The sequence below is a fragment of the Oncorhynchus masou genome, chromosome 24, assembly GCF_036934945.1.
Source record: "Oncorhynchus masou masou isolate Uvic2021 chromosome 24, UVic_Omas_1.1, whole genome shotgun sequence".
Lineage (NCBI taxonomy): Eukaryota > Metazoa > Chordata > Actinopteri > Salmoniformes > Salmonidae > Oncorhynchus > Oncorhynchus masou.
In genome coordinates, this window is record NC_088235.1 from 97349341 (window position 1) to 97367647 (window position 18307).

At 43.7% G+C, this 18307-nt stretch overlaps 1 protein-coding gene across 4 annotated transcripts in view; it reads right to left on the reverse strand.

Moving 5' to 3' along the window:
• Positions 1–1944: 1944 nt before the first annotated feature.
• The window catches only part of trappc8 (trafficking protein particle complex subunit 8), a 79126-nt gene continuing 62763 nt past the window's right edge, over positions 1945–18307 (reverse strand). For all 4 annotated transcript variants that reach the window (XM_064935793.1, XM_064935792.1, XM_064935794.1 and 1 more), the window contains 10 exons: positions 16562–17025; positions 14469–14616; positions 12127–12223; positions 9947–10015; positions 9808–9866; positions 9333–9536; positions 6776–6877; positions 5194–5336; positions 4233–4322; positions 1945–3654 (listed from right to left, as the gene is read on the reverse strand). In XM_064935793.1, the coding sequence (XP_064791865.1) occupies positions 3420–3654; positions 4233–4322; positions 5194–5336; positions 6776–6877; positions 9333–9536; positions 9808–9866; positions 9947–10015; positions 12127–12223; positions 14469–14616; positions 16562–17025 (1611 nt within the window). In that variant the 3' untranslated portion in view covers positions 1945–3419. The remainder of the gene's footprint in view (positions 3655–4232; positions 4323–5193; positions 5337–6775; positions 6878–9332; positions 9537–9807; positions 9867–9946; positions 10016–12126; positions 12224–14468; positions 14617–16561; positions 17026–18307) is intronic.

The following is an 18307-nucleotide window of genomic DNA, read 5'->3' on the forward strand; positions in this document are numbered from 1 at the left end:
TAAGCTAAGGACCCTGGGACTAAACACCTCCCTCTGCAACTGGATCCTGGACTTCCTGACGGGCCGACCCCAGATGGTAAGGGTAGGTAGCAACACATCCGCCACGCTGATCCTCAACACAGGGGTCCCTCAGGGGTGCGTGCTCAGTCCACTCCTATACTCCCTGTTCACTCATGACTGCACAGCCAGGCACAACTCCAACACCATCAGTTTGCAGATCAAACAACAGTGGTAGGCCCGATCACCGACAACGAGGCAGCCTATAGGGAGGAGGTCAGAGACCTGTCCGTGTGGTGCCAGGACAACAACCTCTCCCTCAACGTGATCAAGACAAAGGAGTTGATTGTGGACTACAGGAAAAAGAGGACCGAGCATGCCCACATTCTCATCGACAGCGCTGCAATGCAGGTTGAGAGCTTCAAGTTCCTTGGTGTCCACATCACCAACAAATTACAATTGTCCAAGCACACCAAGACAGCTGTGAAGAGGGCATGACAAAATCTATTCCCCCTCAGGAGACTGTAAAGATTTGGCATGGGTCCTCAGATTCTCAAAAGGTTCTACAGCTGCACCAGAGAGAGTATCCTGACTGGTTGCATCACTGCCTGGTATGGCAACTGCTCAGCCTCCGACCGCTAGGCACTACAGAAGATAGTGTGTACTGCCCAGTATATCACTGGAGCCAAGCTTCCTGCCATCCAGGACCTCCATACCAGGCCCCCCCCCTCTTTTACACCACTGCTACTCAGTTATCATCTATGCATAGTCACTTCAATAACTCTTACCTACATATACATATTACCTCAACTAACCAGTGCCCCCTGTATATTGCCTCACTATTGTTATTTTACTGCAGCTCTTTAATTACTTGTTACTTTTATTTCTTATTCTTATCCTTATTCTTATCCGAGGACTAACTGGCTACTCCTTCGGATCCAGTTTTTTTCTTCTTAGTTTCCTGCCTTTCTTTTCCTACCCACTGTGCTTCTACATCTGCATTGCTTGCTCTTTGGGGTTTTAGGCTGGGTATGTATGCATGCATGTCAGGATGTGTACATATGTTTTACACTTGTTTGGTTACTACATGTGTGTTATTTCTTAGTTTTGATGTCTTCACTATTATTCTACAATGTAGCAAATAGTCAAAATAAAGAAACCCTTCAATGAGTATGTGTCCAAACTTATGACTGGAACTATATATTTATATTGTCGTCATTTAGCAGATACTTTAATCCAGAGTGATTTACAGGAGCAATTGTTCAAGGGCACCGACAGATTGTTCACGTAGTCAATTCTGGGATTCAAGCCAGTGAAATTTCAGTTACTGGCTCAACACTTAACCACTAGGCTACCTGCCTCCCCAGGTAAGTAGCTTTGTCAGTTGGTGACAACTGCCTATGTAAAAAGGGCTTTATAAAATATTTGATTGATTGACTATACCTTGATCCTGAAGCAATGCCAAGGAAGTGCAAGTGTGTGTGCCAGCACGAAAGAGTGACAGGACAGAATGAAGACATCACTCTTAATGCATTCAAATCATAAAAAGCATGATAAGTGCAATCTATTTAGCAGAGATGGCATTGAGACGAAGCAGACGAACAGAGGCTAATTGAAGTTTGGACTACATTCATTGCATCTACAATCAACCCTTCCTTAAACCATAATAAAAGAGGAAGTCATTAATGTTGCCAATCATATCAGATCTTTTTCAGAGCTGATCTGATTGGTCAATAGACAAATTAGTGAGGTAGAAAGGAGCCTATGTCTGCTTCCCAAATGATACCCCATTCCCTTTATAGTGCGCATAGGCCTCTGGTCAAAAGTAGTGTAATGGAGAATAGGATGCCATTTGGAAAACATCCTAAAACTTAGTCTATAAAGTAGAACTACAAATCACAACATTGTCTACACATAGGGGAGACGGTTACTTTCCCACAGCCCATATCATTGGTAACATTTTTATTTCTATTTACAGTAAATTTGTTATAAATATAATACATAATCTGAAAAGCATTTGAGTAAATACATACATTTAAATAACAGCTTGAGCACAAGGTGGAGGTCCAATGAGGGAGATGTATAGGGATCATGTTGACTTTACTGGTTCATACGTTGGTTTGTTTTGTAGAAAACTAAATGTGTGCACGTGGTGACTGACAGCACGGTCAGTCCAGATGGACTACAAGCTCACAGACAGGTGGGCAGGCAGTATCTGTATTAGAACCTCTCAGTCAGTTTGTTTGTCAGTCACATACTGTAGTATAGTGGTTAAACGCTGGGTCATATTCTAAAATGTTTGTGATGTGCTGATGGTCTGGTCCATGTGACCACACAACAGAAAACCCTGGTCATGGTCAGTCTCATTGAGGCAGAGGCAGTTTTTCCTACTTTCTCATCCTGGTTAATCCAAGAAGTAAATGACATCTGTCGCCACGGTGACAAATGCTCAACAACATGCGTTTAGTTGTTCAACACTAAAAATAAAAATAAATCTCTGGCGGTAGACAGACGACACCAGTGTCGTAGGAGACAGATGTAAACTCAGACGACACCAGTGTCGTAGGAGACAGATGTAAACTCAGACGACACCAGTGTCGTAGGAGACAGATGTAAACTCAGACGGCAACAGCGTGTCTGTTCTCCTCCCCGTTCACAGGTCAATTTCATCAAATAAAAAGGTCAAAACCAAAGTGCATCAGCTGAGATGACAGAGGAATAATACACAGAGAGACAACAGATCCTTCTTCCACATGTAAGTCCATGATGCTTTGCTTTGTTGCTGGGACATAACATAGCTACTGGGGGGTTTATTTAACAACAGTCTGACCATCGCAGTGGTTACAAGCTCAATTGATGCCCAATTCCATTCAAACATTTTATATATATTTTTTAAATACATCTTACATCAAAACTGCTTTCCTTAGTCCAGTATTGAGTGTACTAGTTTGGAAAAATGGTTCAAATTTTTAGGGAGTGGAGTGGATGATTTGAGACTTGGTGGAAAGATATTTCTGCTTGGTAGCTGGTTCCGAGCTTTCAACAGTTTCTTAACCAATGGGGAGCCTTGGTAGTGGTGATTTGCAGATAATTGTTCATTGGTTATTGTTGGGTGGGCGGGCAGGCAGAATTAGGATCCTAATCATTAGGGCACACTGTAGGGAAACCTTTTGCAACAGAAAATGAAAAATAGCCTTTCAAGTAGTCCCTCCCTGTTTTCTTCAGGTTTATGCCTAATGAAGACAGCCCAGTGTTCAAGCATTGTTGATCGTAAAGAGCGGGTGATGTGGGATTTGGAATATATTTCTTGCTGGGTGGGTCTCTGAGCTCTCAACCCTGTTGTTGCCAACCAATGGGGAGTCTTACTAGTGATGATTGACAGATGGTGGTTAATTAGTTGAGGATGGGGGGCAGGACAATGTTCAGGTGCTGTTAATGATGATTAGTGCAGGCGTGGCAGTCTGCTGGCTGGTCTCACACATGGCTCCCTGGTCCGCCAGCTTGGCGAAGACCCGTGGAGTTCCCAGGTTATAGACGCCCGCATGCAGGAAGCCGGCTCTCAACGGCAGCCGCATCACTTCCTGTGCCCTCAACTGCAGCTTGTATTGAGTCTGGCCCAGCCATGTAAATGAACCATGCACCTCAAAAGACTCAGGACTGATGGAGGGAGGAAGAGAGAGAGAAAAAGGGATGATGAAAGAGGTGGATGAGAGGAAAACAATGAAAATTAAAACCTGGAGGATGAACGGGACGCAGTTATCAGGTAAACATTTGCTCAGGGACATGAGGAAAAGTTGGCAGATTTAAAGATGCACTGTGCAGAAATCGCTCCGTCATTTCCTGGTTGCTGAAATTCTAAGTGTGCCTAATTTAAGTTTGTGTCAAAACAATGAAGTATCATGTAGAGAATCATTGCGTCATCTAAACCGCTGTGAAATATATTTTTCATAACCAAAAAGATTGTATTTTGAAGCTGGTGTACAAAACCAAAAGATGCAAAAATGAAAGATTAAGCAAGGGAAGCATAGAAATAGTGCACATAGAACATATCTACTGCTTCTTAGACTTGCCTTCAATGAGAATGACAGATCGACAAGTACAAGTTCTACGTGAATTTAGTTGGGTCGCCCAAAAAGTTACATATTGCATCTTTAACAGTACAGTGTGGAGCTAACGCACTAATAGGAGAAAATAGGACTAGGGACTACTGTGGGTGTGCGTGTGATTATATTTACCTGGTAGTTTTGTGTCGAAGGTCAATGATGGCATCAACTTGAGCCAGGGAGCAGTTAGATAGAGTCAAAATGACTGGAACCATACAGAGACTACATATAGACAGAGGGGGAGAGAGGCAGAGGGCGGGTAGTGAGGGGGAGAAAAGGGAGGGGGAGTGAGCGACAGCGGGGGCGAGAGGGGGTGGGGGGTGAGGGGGGTGGGGTTTATTATACTCATTCTATGTCACATTAGCACTGCACTTAAGGTTCCCGACGATCAGTCTGTTTCTCCTCAGTGTCTCCAAACCACACTAATAGTTATAATTGAATCTCCTCAAAGCACCTCTCTTCTGCCAGCAACAACAGTTCTAGAAATAATGACATTAATAGAGTTTAGAACAAAGTCATGTCAAAAGATAATCGTGTAAGTCCAGTTCTGACTAGTGAATTATGCGAGAGTACGCGTGTCACACAAACAACCACCCAGGCAGGCTGACAGATTCCTCATGAACGGTTTAAGTTTAGAGTAGATTAGTATAGTGCCTGCTCAGAAGTAATTCTGCTCTCCCATATCCTGTGGAGATCCGAGAGAGAGCAAGAGCGAGAGAGAGCGAGAGAGAGAGAGCGAGAGAGAGACATTGCACTATCATCACAGCCCTAGCATTTCTGTCTTCCTGTCTCTTCCCCTGTCTGTATTTCAGTGCTCCAGGTGTCACCTGGCCCCTGAGCCATTCTTTTCTTCTGTTTAGAAGTCCAGTCATTGATACTGCTATAGGGCAAGTGGCATCCAAACCCATACAACCAGGACAGGTACCAAGACGAATGGGGAGAGAGAGAAGCAAAGAGATCTCTCCCCTTTTCTTGGCTGGGTTGATAATGCATGCGTGCAAACATGTCTGTGTGCGTTGTGTATGGAATGTGTGTGTGCGTGTGTGTGAACGTGGGAGTGCGTGTGAACGTGTCTGTATGCGTGACGTGTTACCTCTTCTGTACGAAGGAGTGGCTGTAGCTTTCGGGGTAGTGCAGGTTGGTCTTGATGAGGTGGGAGAGCTGTTCCATGGAGGGCCGTGTCATAGGAGGAGGAAGCTCTGGTTTAAACTTCAGCAGCACCATCTCTTGAGCCTCCTACAATTCCACAGGTCAGAGGAACACAACAGAATCCACACCATTATACACACAGCCTCCTACAACAGGACAGAGGAACACAACACGAGGTCAGGACACAGGGACAGATGCCATTTCAACACACCATCTATACATCTCCTAAACCTCCTACTAAACAACAGAAAAACAGAGACCATTGTGTCAAACAAACACTGCATTTATATACATGTAGTTACAGACATTTTGTTATGGCATAATTTGTTCGCCATTGTGCAGCCTGCCCCGTCCAGGACGTTTGCCGTTACAAAATATAATGAACGGCCTCTTTGGCAAAATGACTCGATAGAGACATTCGGAGAACGATAATTAGATGTTTTGACAAAAGACAACTTTTCAGTTGGTGTGCGCGCAGTCGTGGCCAAAAGTATTGAGAATGACACAAATATTAATTTTCAAAGTTTGCTGCTTCAGTGTATTTAGATATTTTTGTCAGATGTTATTATGGAATACTGAAGTATAATTACAAGCATTTCATAAGTGTCAAAGGCTTTTATTGACAATTACATGAAGTTGATGCAAAGAGTCAATATTTGCAGTGTTGACCCTTTTTCAAGACCTCCGCAATCCGCCCTGGCATGTTGTCAATTAACTTCTGGGCCACATCCTGACTGATGGCAGCCCATTCTTGCATAATCAATGCTTGGAGTTTGTCAGAATGTGTGGGTTTTTGTTTGTCCACCCGCCTCTTGAGGATTGACCACAAGTTCTCAATGGGATTAAAGCCTATTTATTTTGTTACAAGCCGTGTTTTGTTTAAAAGCCTATTTATTTTTGTTACAAGCCGTGTTTCGTTTAAAGGCTGTGTAAAGTTCATTTGTTTCAATGTACCGGTAGGCACCAGCGGCTTATAGACATGTGCAGCTTATTTATGTACAAAATACATATATTTTTTAAATTCAGTGGGTGCGGTTTATATTCAGGTGCGCTTAATAGTCCAGAAATTACGGTACATCAAGCTTTTGAGTCTACAAATATGTTGGATGCATTTGCTCTTTTTTTTAGTTGTGTTTTAGATTATTCTGTGGCCAATAGACATGAATGGTAAATAATGTAGTGTGTCATTTTAGAGTCACTTTTATTGTAATTAAGAATAGAACGTTTCTAAAAAACCTCTACAGTAATGTGGATGCTCCCATGATTACGGATAATCCTGAATGAATCGTTAATAATGATGAGAATGATATTCGTGCATCTAACTTTCTCACTTATCATTATTCACCCGATATGGATGAAAATACCCGTAAATTAAGGTTGACCGTCTGCACTTTACCCTCAGTCATTGTTTGATTTCAAATCAAAACTTTTGGAGTATAGAGCAAAAGAAGAATAAAATGCTTCACTGTCCCAATAATTACAGAGGGCACTGTATGTACGTGTGTGTGTGCCTGGAGTGTGTGCACCTCTTTCTGTCTGAGGGAGCAGGCCTCTTTGCCAATGGTCTGTAGTGCCACATGAAGCTGTCCTTCCAAGATCACCTGCTTGTTGTCTTCAACAACAAATGCCTGTCAACAACAAACAAATATTAGCAACCAACAACATATGCCTGTCAACAAGCATAAACAAATATTAGCAACCAACATACACCTGTCATCAACAAACAAATATTAACAACCAACATACGCATGTCAACAAACAAATATTGTCAACAAGAACAAACAAATATTAGTAAATTCATTGGCCTGATGTCAATAGCAAAACAGCAAAAACAACTTTAGCAATCAGCTCAACAAAAACTTGACATAAAATTGATTATCAACGCATAATTAAACAATGAAACAGGATGGAGAAAAACAACAAAAAACAACTTCAGCATTTATTGACAACATCTTCAATAATGACATGAGCTAAATATACACTGCTCAAAAAAATTAAGGGAACACTGAAACAACACAATGTAACTCCAAGTCAATTACACTTCTGTGAAATCAAACTGTCCACTTAGGAAGCAACACTGATTGACAATAAATTTCACATCCTGTTGTGCAAATGGAATAGACAACAGGTGGAAATTATAGGCAATTAGCAAGACACCCCCAATAAAGGAGTGGTTCTACAGGTGGTGACTTCAGACCACTTCTCAGTTCCTATATTTCCTGGCTGATGTTTTGGTCACTTTCGAATGCTGGCGGTGCTTTCACTCTAGTGGTAGCATGAGACGGAGTCTACAACCCACACAAGTGGCTCAGGTAGTGCAGCTCATCCAGGATGGCACATCAATGCAAGCTGTGGCAAGAAGGTTTGCTGTGTCTGTCAGCGTAGTGTGCAGAGCATGGAGGCGCTACCAGGAGACAGGCCAGTACATCAGGAGACGTGGAGGAGGCCGTAGGAGGGCAACAACCCAGCAGCAGGACCACTACCTCCGCCTTTGTGCAAGGAGGAGCACTGCCAGAGCCCTGCAAAATGACCTCCAGCAGGCCACAAATGTGCATGTCTGCTCAAATGGTCAGAAACAGACTCCATGAGGGTGGTATGAGGGCCCAACGTCCACAGGTGGGGGTTGTGCTTACAGCCCAACACTGTGCAGGACGTTTGGCATTTGCCAGAGAACACCAAGATTGGCAAATTCGCACTGGGCGCCCTGTGCTCTTCACAGATGAAAGCAGGTTCACACTGAGCACATGTGACAGGCGTGACAGAGTCTGGAGACGCCGTGGAGAACGTTCTGCTGCCTGCAACATCCCCCAGCATGACCGGTTTGGCGGTGGGTCAGTCATGGTGTGGGGTGGCATTTCTTTGGGGGGGCCGCACAGCCCTCCATGTGCTCACCAGAGGTAGCCTGACTGCCATTAGGTACCGAGATGAGATCCTCAGACCCCTTGTGAGACCATATGCTGGTGCGGTTGGCCCTGGGTTCCTACTAATGCAAGACAATGCGAGACCTCATGTGGCTGGAGTGTCAGCAGTTCCTACAAGAGGAAGGCATTGATGCTATGGACTGGTCCGCCCGTTCCCCAGACCTGAATCCAATTGAGCGCATCTGGGACATCATGTCTCGCTCCATCCACCAACGCCACGTTTCACCACAGACTGTCCAGGAGTTGGCAGATGCTTTCGTCCAGGTCTGGGAGGAGATCCCTCAGGAGACCATCCGCCACCTCATCAGGAGCATGCCCAGGCGTTGTAGGGAGGTCATACAGGCACGTGGAGGCCACACACACTACTGAGCCTCATTTTGACTTGTTTTAAGGACATTACATCAAAGTTGGATCAGCCTGTGTGGTTTTCCACTTTAATTTTGAGTGCGACTCCAAATCCAGACCTCCTATGGGTTGATAAATTTGATTTCCATTGATCATTTTTGTGTGATTTTGTTGTCAGCACATTCAACTATGTAAAGAAAAAAGTATTTAATAAAAATATTTCATTAATTCAGATCTAGGATGTGTTATTTTAGTGTTCCCTTTATTTTTTTGAGCAGTGTACATTCCATCTATGTATAATTGGAGAAGGGAACAGCAACACCATAGAAGTCCTGGACTAGCGTGGGAGAACTAACAGTAAGTGAGTTGTAGTGGTTTAGGATTTTAGGATTTATTAGGATCCCAATTAGCTGCTGCCTAGGCAGTCCAAACAGGACCCGTCAATTTCATTTTTTATATATAACAAACATACTATTGATGCGTAGGCTATGGTGTAATGGAATGTTTTTCCTTATGTGGTAGGTTTTGTGGGTTGACACTTATGTAGATGTCATAACCAGCCATAAAATAACGCAATACATGTCACAACAGGTCTAAATATGTGTCATAAGTGCTGTGACCATATAACAGGTTATGACAAGTTATATCAGCTGTTATGACATTATGACATGATTATGCCCGTGTCATAACGTGCTATGACGCTGGGTGTCAAGTAAAGTGTTTACCAGTAATTGCAATAGAGGTCTATTTAAATTATGCAGTCGTACTAATCCTAATACAATTAGTAATAGTAGTGTATTTTAATTTTGTGATTTACCTTCCAGAGGACGATGATGTCGAGGTCCACCTCGTTGCACTTCCTGACCACACCTGTTATATCCTCAGCCCCACCCCCAGGACCCGCCCCCTGACTCCTGAAATGTCTCCCCTGTGTCTCCACAGCAATAAGCGGTCTCCAAGACTCCGAGGGCTGACACCTCCGGAAGAAGAAGTCTGCACACGGAGTGGTGGAGCTGATGATCTGAGGAGAGGAGGAGAAGAACAAGGGAGGAGAGGAGGAAGGAGAGGGGAAGACAAGAGGAAAGAAGAAAGGGTGAGTAACAAGATAGCAGATAAAAAAGGGGGAGAGGAAAAGAGATGGAGGAAGGAAAACGTGGGAAAGGAAAGAAGGGAGGGAGAGAAGGTTTGGGTGGAGAGGGTAATGGTACAGCTATTTATTTTTATAAATTCAGCAACACCGACCAGCAGTGACAGATAACCATTATAAGAGGACAATAACAGTGTTAACATACCTGTTCATTTCCAAGGCTCAGGTCTGCAAAGGTGTACTTCTCTAGTGACTTTGAGGTAGCTAAGACACAGAAGATAAGTCAGGAGAGAGAAAAGAGATTCTCCTCATTGTCTGACATTGTTGGTAATGAGAGTGTGTACCTTCGTGGGGTTTGCATCGTGTTGCTCTGAAGCACAGCTTGCCCCTCTCTCTGGTGGTGAGTTTGCAGTCTGGAATGACAAGAGGAGGGTGAAAGAAAGAAAGAAAGTGTCCATGTCCTGTCTCCATCTGAACCGAACCCCCAACTCTAACCCCTAAGCCTAAAATAGCCCTTTTACAAGTGAGGACTGGCTAAATGGCCTCACTTCTCAGAATTGTAGTTAGTTTACTATTCTTTTGTCCACTTCTGGTACTCACAAGTATAGTAAAACATGTACAAACACAACACCTCTCTAAAGGCCATCTGATCACATTGGAGAGACCCTGGATGTTCTTTTCAGCTTACTTATTACTATGGGCCAGCTGCAGCTCAGTGTCCTAAGCAGATAGTGTGTGAGTGAGTGTGATCAGTGTTCTAAGCAGATAGTGTGTGAGTGAGTGTGATCAGTGTTCTAAACTCAAAGATGTGTGTGATCAAAAAACAGTTGTTACTATTACAGGAGAAGGAAACCCTGATGTAGCTTAATGTATTGTTATTACAGGAGATGGAAAACTGTTTGTAGGCAACTAGCACTCTAGCCTCAGGCTGTGAACTAGTATGATCAATCAGTGGAACAGAGAGGGGAAGAGAGATGGAAAGAGACCATTTTGGCATATATACAGTACCATCTCTCTATAATCAGCAGCAGCACACGAGTCAGACAGGGAGAGACCAAATAGGACAGGATTGAATAAAATAGCATATATGGGTGTGGGGTGGTCTCTCTTTGCCACTCTGTCCTGGTCACTGCCAACTCTATAATCACCACATTTCCCTATTTGATTACAGAGCGAACAAGAACAAAGTGACCTACTTGCAAAATTCCCCCCGGTGGTGTGTGTGATTATTGGAACTACCCATATCGCACACTGCTCTAGAGAGCAGCTAAAAGATAATTCTGCCCTCGGCTATGTGTCCTGGCCACCAGCCACACCACTGGTCTTCAGTTACAAAGCTAGTTCCCACAGGGATCATCTACCCAGCCTGGCGGAGCTGAATAAGCTGAATAACAAGCTCTGAATGAAAGCATTTAACACTGTATGAACTGCGAAGGGCGGTCCCATAGCTATAAATACAACATGAAAAGCCACCAATTGTAAGCCGCTCTGGATAAAAGTGTTGACTAAATTACTTAAATGTCAAATGCACTGTGACTTAGCAGCATACAAGATTCAGTAGCCTACTCTTACCATCTGAACAAGGCTAGATAACCTAACCAAGCTTACCGCACTGATCAAACCACCAAAAGGCATATATCTAATGAACACAACATCTAAGGAACACAACCCAATACACCAAAGCAATCCAATAGATGCCAAATAGCTAAACTGGAAATTACTTTGTTTTCACAGAGACACCGTTCCCTCTAATATTTTTCAGCACTGAACAAATTTCAGGAGTTGTGAGCGGAAACGTGATTTTTTATTCTGTGAGACTTTAAAAAAACGTTATGCACATTATGACAACAATTTTGGGACTGATGTTTTACTTGTCCGAAAGCTCAAATCACTTTAAAAAAGAAATTATATGTAACACAATTGGCCAAATAGGTGACTTGCAGAGGGTAGTATTTGAAAAATTGAAGCTTGTCTCAAAACAGGACACTGCCCTTTTAAAAAAACTCTGTACTTGACTTGCTTTTCAAAGACAATTAGATATGTACAAGTTTTGTATTCTTGTAGGAAGCAATCACTCCCTCAAAATGTGCTGTAACTGGGCTAGACCCTCTGTGATCTCAAATGCACATCTATGCTTCTCTCTGAACACAGATGGAAAAAATGCTTGTGCTCGTGAAATAGGCTACTCTGATGCACTCCTCAGCCTACAACAAAATCAACAACTCGGTCTTGAATTTAAATTTGGTTTGTTGCATTGAAATGGACTAATGGTGATTCAATCCCAAGTTCCACAGTAGAGGGAACATTTGATCTGTTTAAAGCCATCGCGGGCTAACAATTCTTCTGCGTAGGACTGCTATATTGCATTTCACCTAGGGATGCAGACTCCTCAGCAACATAAAAAGACTGAATGTAAATGTACAAATCAAAACCTGACACCAAAAAGTCAAACAGTTATCGAGTAAATGAGTTTAAAACTATTGTAGTGCTATCTGAGAGGGTTACGGAGAGTAGAGGGACAAACCTTTGTTTTCTGCTGGGTTTATACACTTGTGTAGTCTCCACTGTTTACTGCTGCTAGAGACCTGAGCAATGTGGAACTCACGCACCCCAGCCTCACTCTGTGGATGGAGAGAGTGGAAGAGAGAGAGTGCAATTTTTAAAGTCTCCATACTGCAGTGATTCCCCTCTATTCATTTAGCAGCAATGGGCAAATGTTTTTATTTTTGAAAATACTTTTCGGGATGGTAAATCATTTTCAGTGTAAAGTAATACCTTATACCAGATAAAGTATGTAGAGAAGATAATGGACCTATATATTTTATAATAAGGTCATCTTTGAGAACTAACAATCACCCAAATAAAAATAAGACAGTCAAGGAGAATATAAAATTCTAAAAAAGTCATTGCACGGGGACCCCAATGATTTTGTTTTGATGTTTGAAGTCATGGCTCACAACGTCATCCTGGAAACCCAAGACCCACTCCAATTCGCAAACCACACCAACAGATCCACAGATGACACATTCTCAATTGCACTCCACACTGCCCTTTCCCACATGGACAAAAGGAACACCTATGTGAGAATGCTGTTCATTGACGACAGCTCAGTGTTCAACACCATAGTGACCAAAGCTCATCACTAAGCTAAGGACCCTGGGACTAAATACCTCCCTCTGCAACTGGATCCTGGACTTCCTGATGGGTGGCCCCTAGGTGGTGAGGGTAGGCAACAACATCTGTCATGCTGATCCTCAACACAGGGGCCATTCAGGCGTACGTGCTTAGTCCCCTCCTGTACTCCCTGTTCACCCACGACTGTGTGGTCAAGCACAACTCCAACACCATCATTGAAACACAAATCGGGAGGAGATCAGAGACCTGGCAGTGTGGTGCCAAGACAACAACATCTCCCTCAACATGAGCAAGACAAAGGAACTGCTCGTGGACGACAAGAAAAGTAGGGCCAAACACACCCCCATTCTCATCGACTGGGCTGTAGTGGAGCGGGTTGAGAGCTTCAAGGTCCTTGGTGTCCACACCACCAACAAACTATCATGGTTCAAACACAGATGACACGACAATGCCTATTCCCCCTCAGGAGACGGAAAAGATTTGGCATGGCTCCCCAGATGCTCAAAGAGTTCTACCGCTGCACCATCGAGGGCATGCTGACTGGTTGCATCACCGCCTGGTTTGGCAACTGCTTGGCATCCGACAGTAAATAGCTACAGAGGGTAGTGCGTACGGCCCAGTACATCACTGGGGCCAAGCTTCCTGCCAGAGGCCCTCTATACAAGGCAGTGTCAAAGGGAGATTTTTTTGTTGTCAAAGACTCCAGTCACAAGTCATAGACTGGTCTCTCTGCTACAGCACGACAAGTGATACCAGAGCACCAAGTCTAGGTCCAAAAGGCTTCTTAACAGCTTCTATCCCCAAGCCATAAGACTGCTGAACAATTAATCAAATGGCCACTTGGACTATTTGCATTGACACCACCCCCCTTTGTTTTTACATTGCTGCTACTCTCTGTTTATTATCTATTCAGTTACTTTACCACCTACCTACAGTGGTTTGTCCTTTAAAAGTTGCAACGAACTGCAGCACAGCTTGCGTAGTGCCGCAGAATTCTATGGCACATTATTTAAGTGCCAACCACTGGTACCATTAATGCTAGTTTTACCACCACAGGGCATCTTTGAGAAGCATTTGATAGCCTTCAAAAGTTGCTGTACTAGAGAATTTAAAAACTTTTTTGTAAGAACATAGTATATGGGACTGATTTTTAAGAAAATTTGCTTAATTAATTTGCTTAATATTATGGTGTTTCTCTACCAAGAAAAGTTAAAAACCCTCGGAAAATATGGAGCTGTACAACGTGACGTTCGGGAGTAGGCTACAGTACTGGGCTATTTAGCTAAATAATCCCTGTGTCGTGCGGGCACGCGGGAGACCAGGTTTCAATTCCCCGACGGGGAGGAAGGAGTAGCCTGTCCTTGTAAATTATTATTTGTTCTTAACCACCCATCCCGGATCCTGGATAATTGTCATCAGCAACGCTGAATAGCATAGCGCCACAGTCAAATAATATTACTAGAAAATATTCATATTCATAAAATCACAAGTGCAATATTGCAAAACACAGCATAGCCTTTTGTTAATCCAACTGTCGTCTCAGATTTTGAAATTATGCTTTACAGCGAAAGCAATACAAATATATTTGAGATTTTGTTTTCAAATAACATTTCTCTGGAGCCAGGAGGGCCGGAATGCATGTGACCATGAATAACAATGTTCCATCAAATGTCAGCTTGACAGAGTGATTAAGTGGTATATGAGTATCGTGTTGACGTGTGTTGAGCTCACTGTGTTGATGTTCTCCACATCGACAAAGACCAGCATGCTGCCATTCCTCCCCTCCTCCTCGGGCAGTGTGTTACTATGGCAGGCGGTGGCCCGGACCGACAGAGAACGACTGGCACAGATAAATACTGTGTGACGCAGCACCCTGTGACTGAGGGAGGGGGAGATGGAGGGTGATTGGGGAGCGAGGGAAAGGAGAGGGAGCAATAGAGAGAAAGAGGAGACAAGAGGCAGGTAGGAGATGGAGAGAGGGTAGAGAAAGAAACAGGTAAAAGCAATGAGAGATTGAGTAATATAACTATGTTCTTCTTCTTAAGTAGCATGAGCATATGCTTTCTCAAAAGTGCCCTGATTTGACCTCATTCTATCACCAATGAGCTCAGCAGTGAGCACCGTCATTTAAAGCGAGACTGACGAACATTCAGGATAACTAAGGCTGCATTTACACAGGGAGCAAAATATCAGAATTTAGCTGCCTGTGCAACTTGGGGTGCCGACACCTACAATAAGTACCGGAACCATTTTTTATTCTACATCTGCATCTCAGTGTTGAAGGTGTCACTACAGACCCTGGTTCGATTCCAGGCTGTAATCACAACCGGCCGTGATTGGGAGTCCCATAGGGCGGCTCACAATTGGACCAGCATCTTCCGGGTTTGGCTGGGGTGGGCAGTCATTGTAAATAAACATTTATTCTTAACTGACTTGCCTAGTAAATGAAGGTTAAATAAAAAAAATTAACTAATTTAATTAAATATACTTTACATCAGTATGAATATACTTTACATCATAGTATTCCCTTTGAAGAAGAGACATGAGGAATCTCTTTCATGATTCACTCTTTGGTTCGTGTACTTGTGAATAACTTTCAACTCTCCTTATGCTTCGGTCCTACTTGAATATAAAAGGCTGCTCTTGCTCCCCTAATCTTTCACATCACACTACTTGGCTTGTGTAATGTGTTGTTGTAGGTAAATAGACGTCTTCTCTCTCTCTCCCTACCTGATCTCCACTTGTGTGTGTAGATTTCATGATTATTTTTTTTACTGGATCACCTCTGTTCTTTTTCTTTATCGTAATGATAATAGATAGTTTCTTGCATCAGGCAGCTTTCCCACAGCCCTACCTGAATATAATAGCTCCTCTCTCCTACCTGATAAGCAGTCTTCTAGTAGGCCTAATGTGTAGCGAGTAAAACGCTTCTCTTGGAGAACTCTCCCCTATGTGATTATAACAGGGTGCTCCTTCTCTCTCCACTACTTGATTAACAGGGTGCTTGCGCTCCCCTACCTGATTACAACAGGGTGCTCGTTCTCCAGTACCTGATTACAACAGGGTGCTCCTTCTCTCTCCACACTCCCTGATTACAACAGGGTGCTCCTTCTCTCTCCACACTCCCTGATTACAATAGGGTGCTCCTTCTCTCTCCACACTCCCTGATTACAACAGGGTGCTCCTTCTCTCTCCACACTCCCTGATTACAACAGGGTGCAACAGGGTGCTCCTTCTCTCTCCACACTCCCTGATTACAACAGGGTGCTCCTTCTCTCTCCACACTCCCTGATTACAACAGGGTGCTCTCTCCACACTCCCTGATTACAACAGGGTGCTCTCTCCACACTCCCTGATTACAACAGGGTGCTCTCTCCACACTCCCTGATTACAACAGGGTTCTCTCTCTCTCTCTCGCTCTCTCTCTCTCGCTCTCTCTCTCTCGCTCTCTCTCTCTCTCTACTACTTGATTACAACAGGGCGCGCTCTCTCTCTCTCTCCCCCCACTACCTGATTACAACAGGGTGCGCTCTCTCTCTCCCCAGTACATTATTACAACAGGGTGCGCTCTCTCTCTCCCCAGTACATTATTACAACAGGGTGCGCTCTCTCTCTCTCCCCTACCTGATTACAACAGGGTGGGCTCTCTCTCTCTCCACTACCTGATTACAACAGGGTGCTCTCCCTCTCTCTCTCTCCCATACTTCAATGGCTGATGTAATGTGGCTTGTGTAGTGTGTACCGAGTTCTCTCTTGAATAACTCTCCCCTACCTGATCTTGACTTGCGAAGTGTGTAGTTAGAATACCAGACTGCTCTCCCCACCTGATCTTTCCTCCTTTCTCGGCGCCCTCGTAGTAGAACAGGAAGTTGATCTCATGGACTCCTTCCTGGTCTGGTCCTCTTAGCCACAGGGGCAGCTGGGTAGATTCTCCAGGCATTAGCGTTCCCTCTCCTAGAGGGATCTCTGCTACCCTTTTACCCCCCGTACCAGACACTACTCCCGACCCAAAGTCAGCGGCCGACACTAGCGTTACCGCGGTTACCGACCCGGGCGTGGCTCCTGGGGGTGTGGCCAGGGTCTTGTAGGCAGAGCAGTTCTCAAAGGAGGTGGGGCTGAGGGGGGTGAGGGGTGTGGCTAGGGAGGAGCTTCCGAAGGTAAAGAAGTCTGGGTGCGTGGACGCCACCCGCAGGCCGCACAGGGGAACGTGACTCACATTACAGAATTCTACGTAGGCCTTCCTGATTTCACCGCATAGTAGGGCAGTAGGGAACTGGATGAAGAATACCTGGAAGGGTAAAAAAACAAAAAAAACAAAAAAAGTAGAATTAAAGCAGACAGAGACAGACAGGGGGGGAGAGAGATGGTGACTGAGACATGGGGACAGATAGAGGTAAGTTATTGTGCAACCTAATCCAGTGTAGCGGTCTTCCTCAGGAGAAAGACAGGCAAATATAAAATCAGAAGCTGTTGGCTGCAAGTCATTTTTAAATATATACTAGTCTGAATTACTCCCATACTGTCCAGTTCAATCTAAAATGCTAAAACAACAAAAAAAGTTATTAAAAATGTAAACAAGTAGATGAAATCCTTGAAGATGAAATAGTTAGAAACCACCCCCATTTTATTTCCACAACTATGTATGGAACATATTATGTATGTGCATGGACCAAAGACACATATACACCTAAACAAAAAATATATACAGCACCAGTCAAATGTTTAGACACACCTACTCATTCAAAATGTTTCTTTATTTTTACTATTTTCTACATTGTAGAATAATAGTAAAGACATCCAAATTATGAAATAATACATACGGAATCATCTAGTAACCAAAAAAGTGTTAAAGATTCTTCAAAGTAGCCACCCTTTGCCTTGATGACAGCTTTGCACTCTCTTGGCATTCTCTCAACTAGCTTCACCTGGAATGCTTTTCAAACACTCTTTAAGGAGTTCCCACATATGCTGAGCACTTATTGGCTGCTTTTTCTTCACTCTGCGCTCCAACTCATCCCAAACCATCTCAAATTGGGTTGAGATCGGGTGATTTTGGAGGCCATATCATCTGATGCAGCACTCCATAACCCTCCTTCTAGGACAAATAGCCCTTACACAGCCTGGAGGTGTGTTGGGTCATTGTTGAAAACAAAATGATAGTCCCACTAAGCGCAAACCAGGATGGCGTACCGCTGCCATCATTCATGCAGTCTCTTCTAAACGATTGATGTTGAGATGTATCTGTTACTTGAACACTGAAGCATTTCTTTGGGCTGCAATTTCTGAGGCTGGTAACTCGAATGAACTTATACTCTGCAGCAGAGCAAACTCTGGGTCTTCCTTTCCTGTGGCAGTCCCCATGAGAGCCATTTTCATCATAGCGCTTGTTGATTCTTTTAAAACAACTCAAATAAATATAGCTAGCTGCAAGAAGCAATGCCCGGGGTTCAAGCTTTGGCCCCATAGCACCACCAGCAGGACAAATTGCCCTAGGATGAGCTAATTATGTACTCCATATCATGCTTTACAAATAATAGAACTCAACATCAAAAAAATCATGCAATATACTT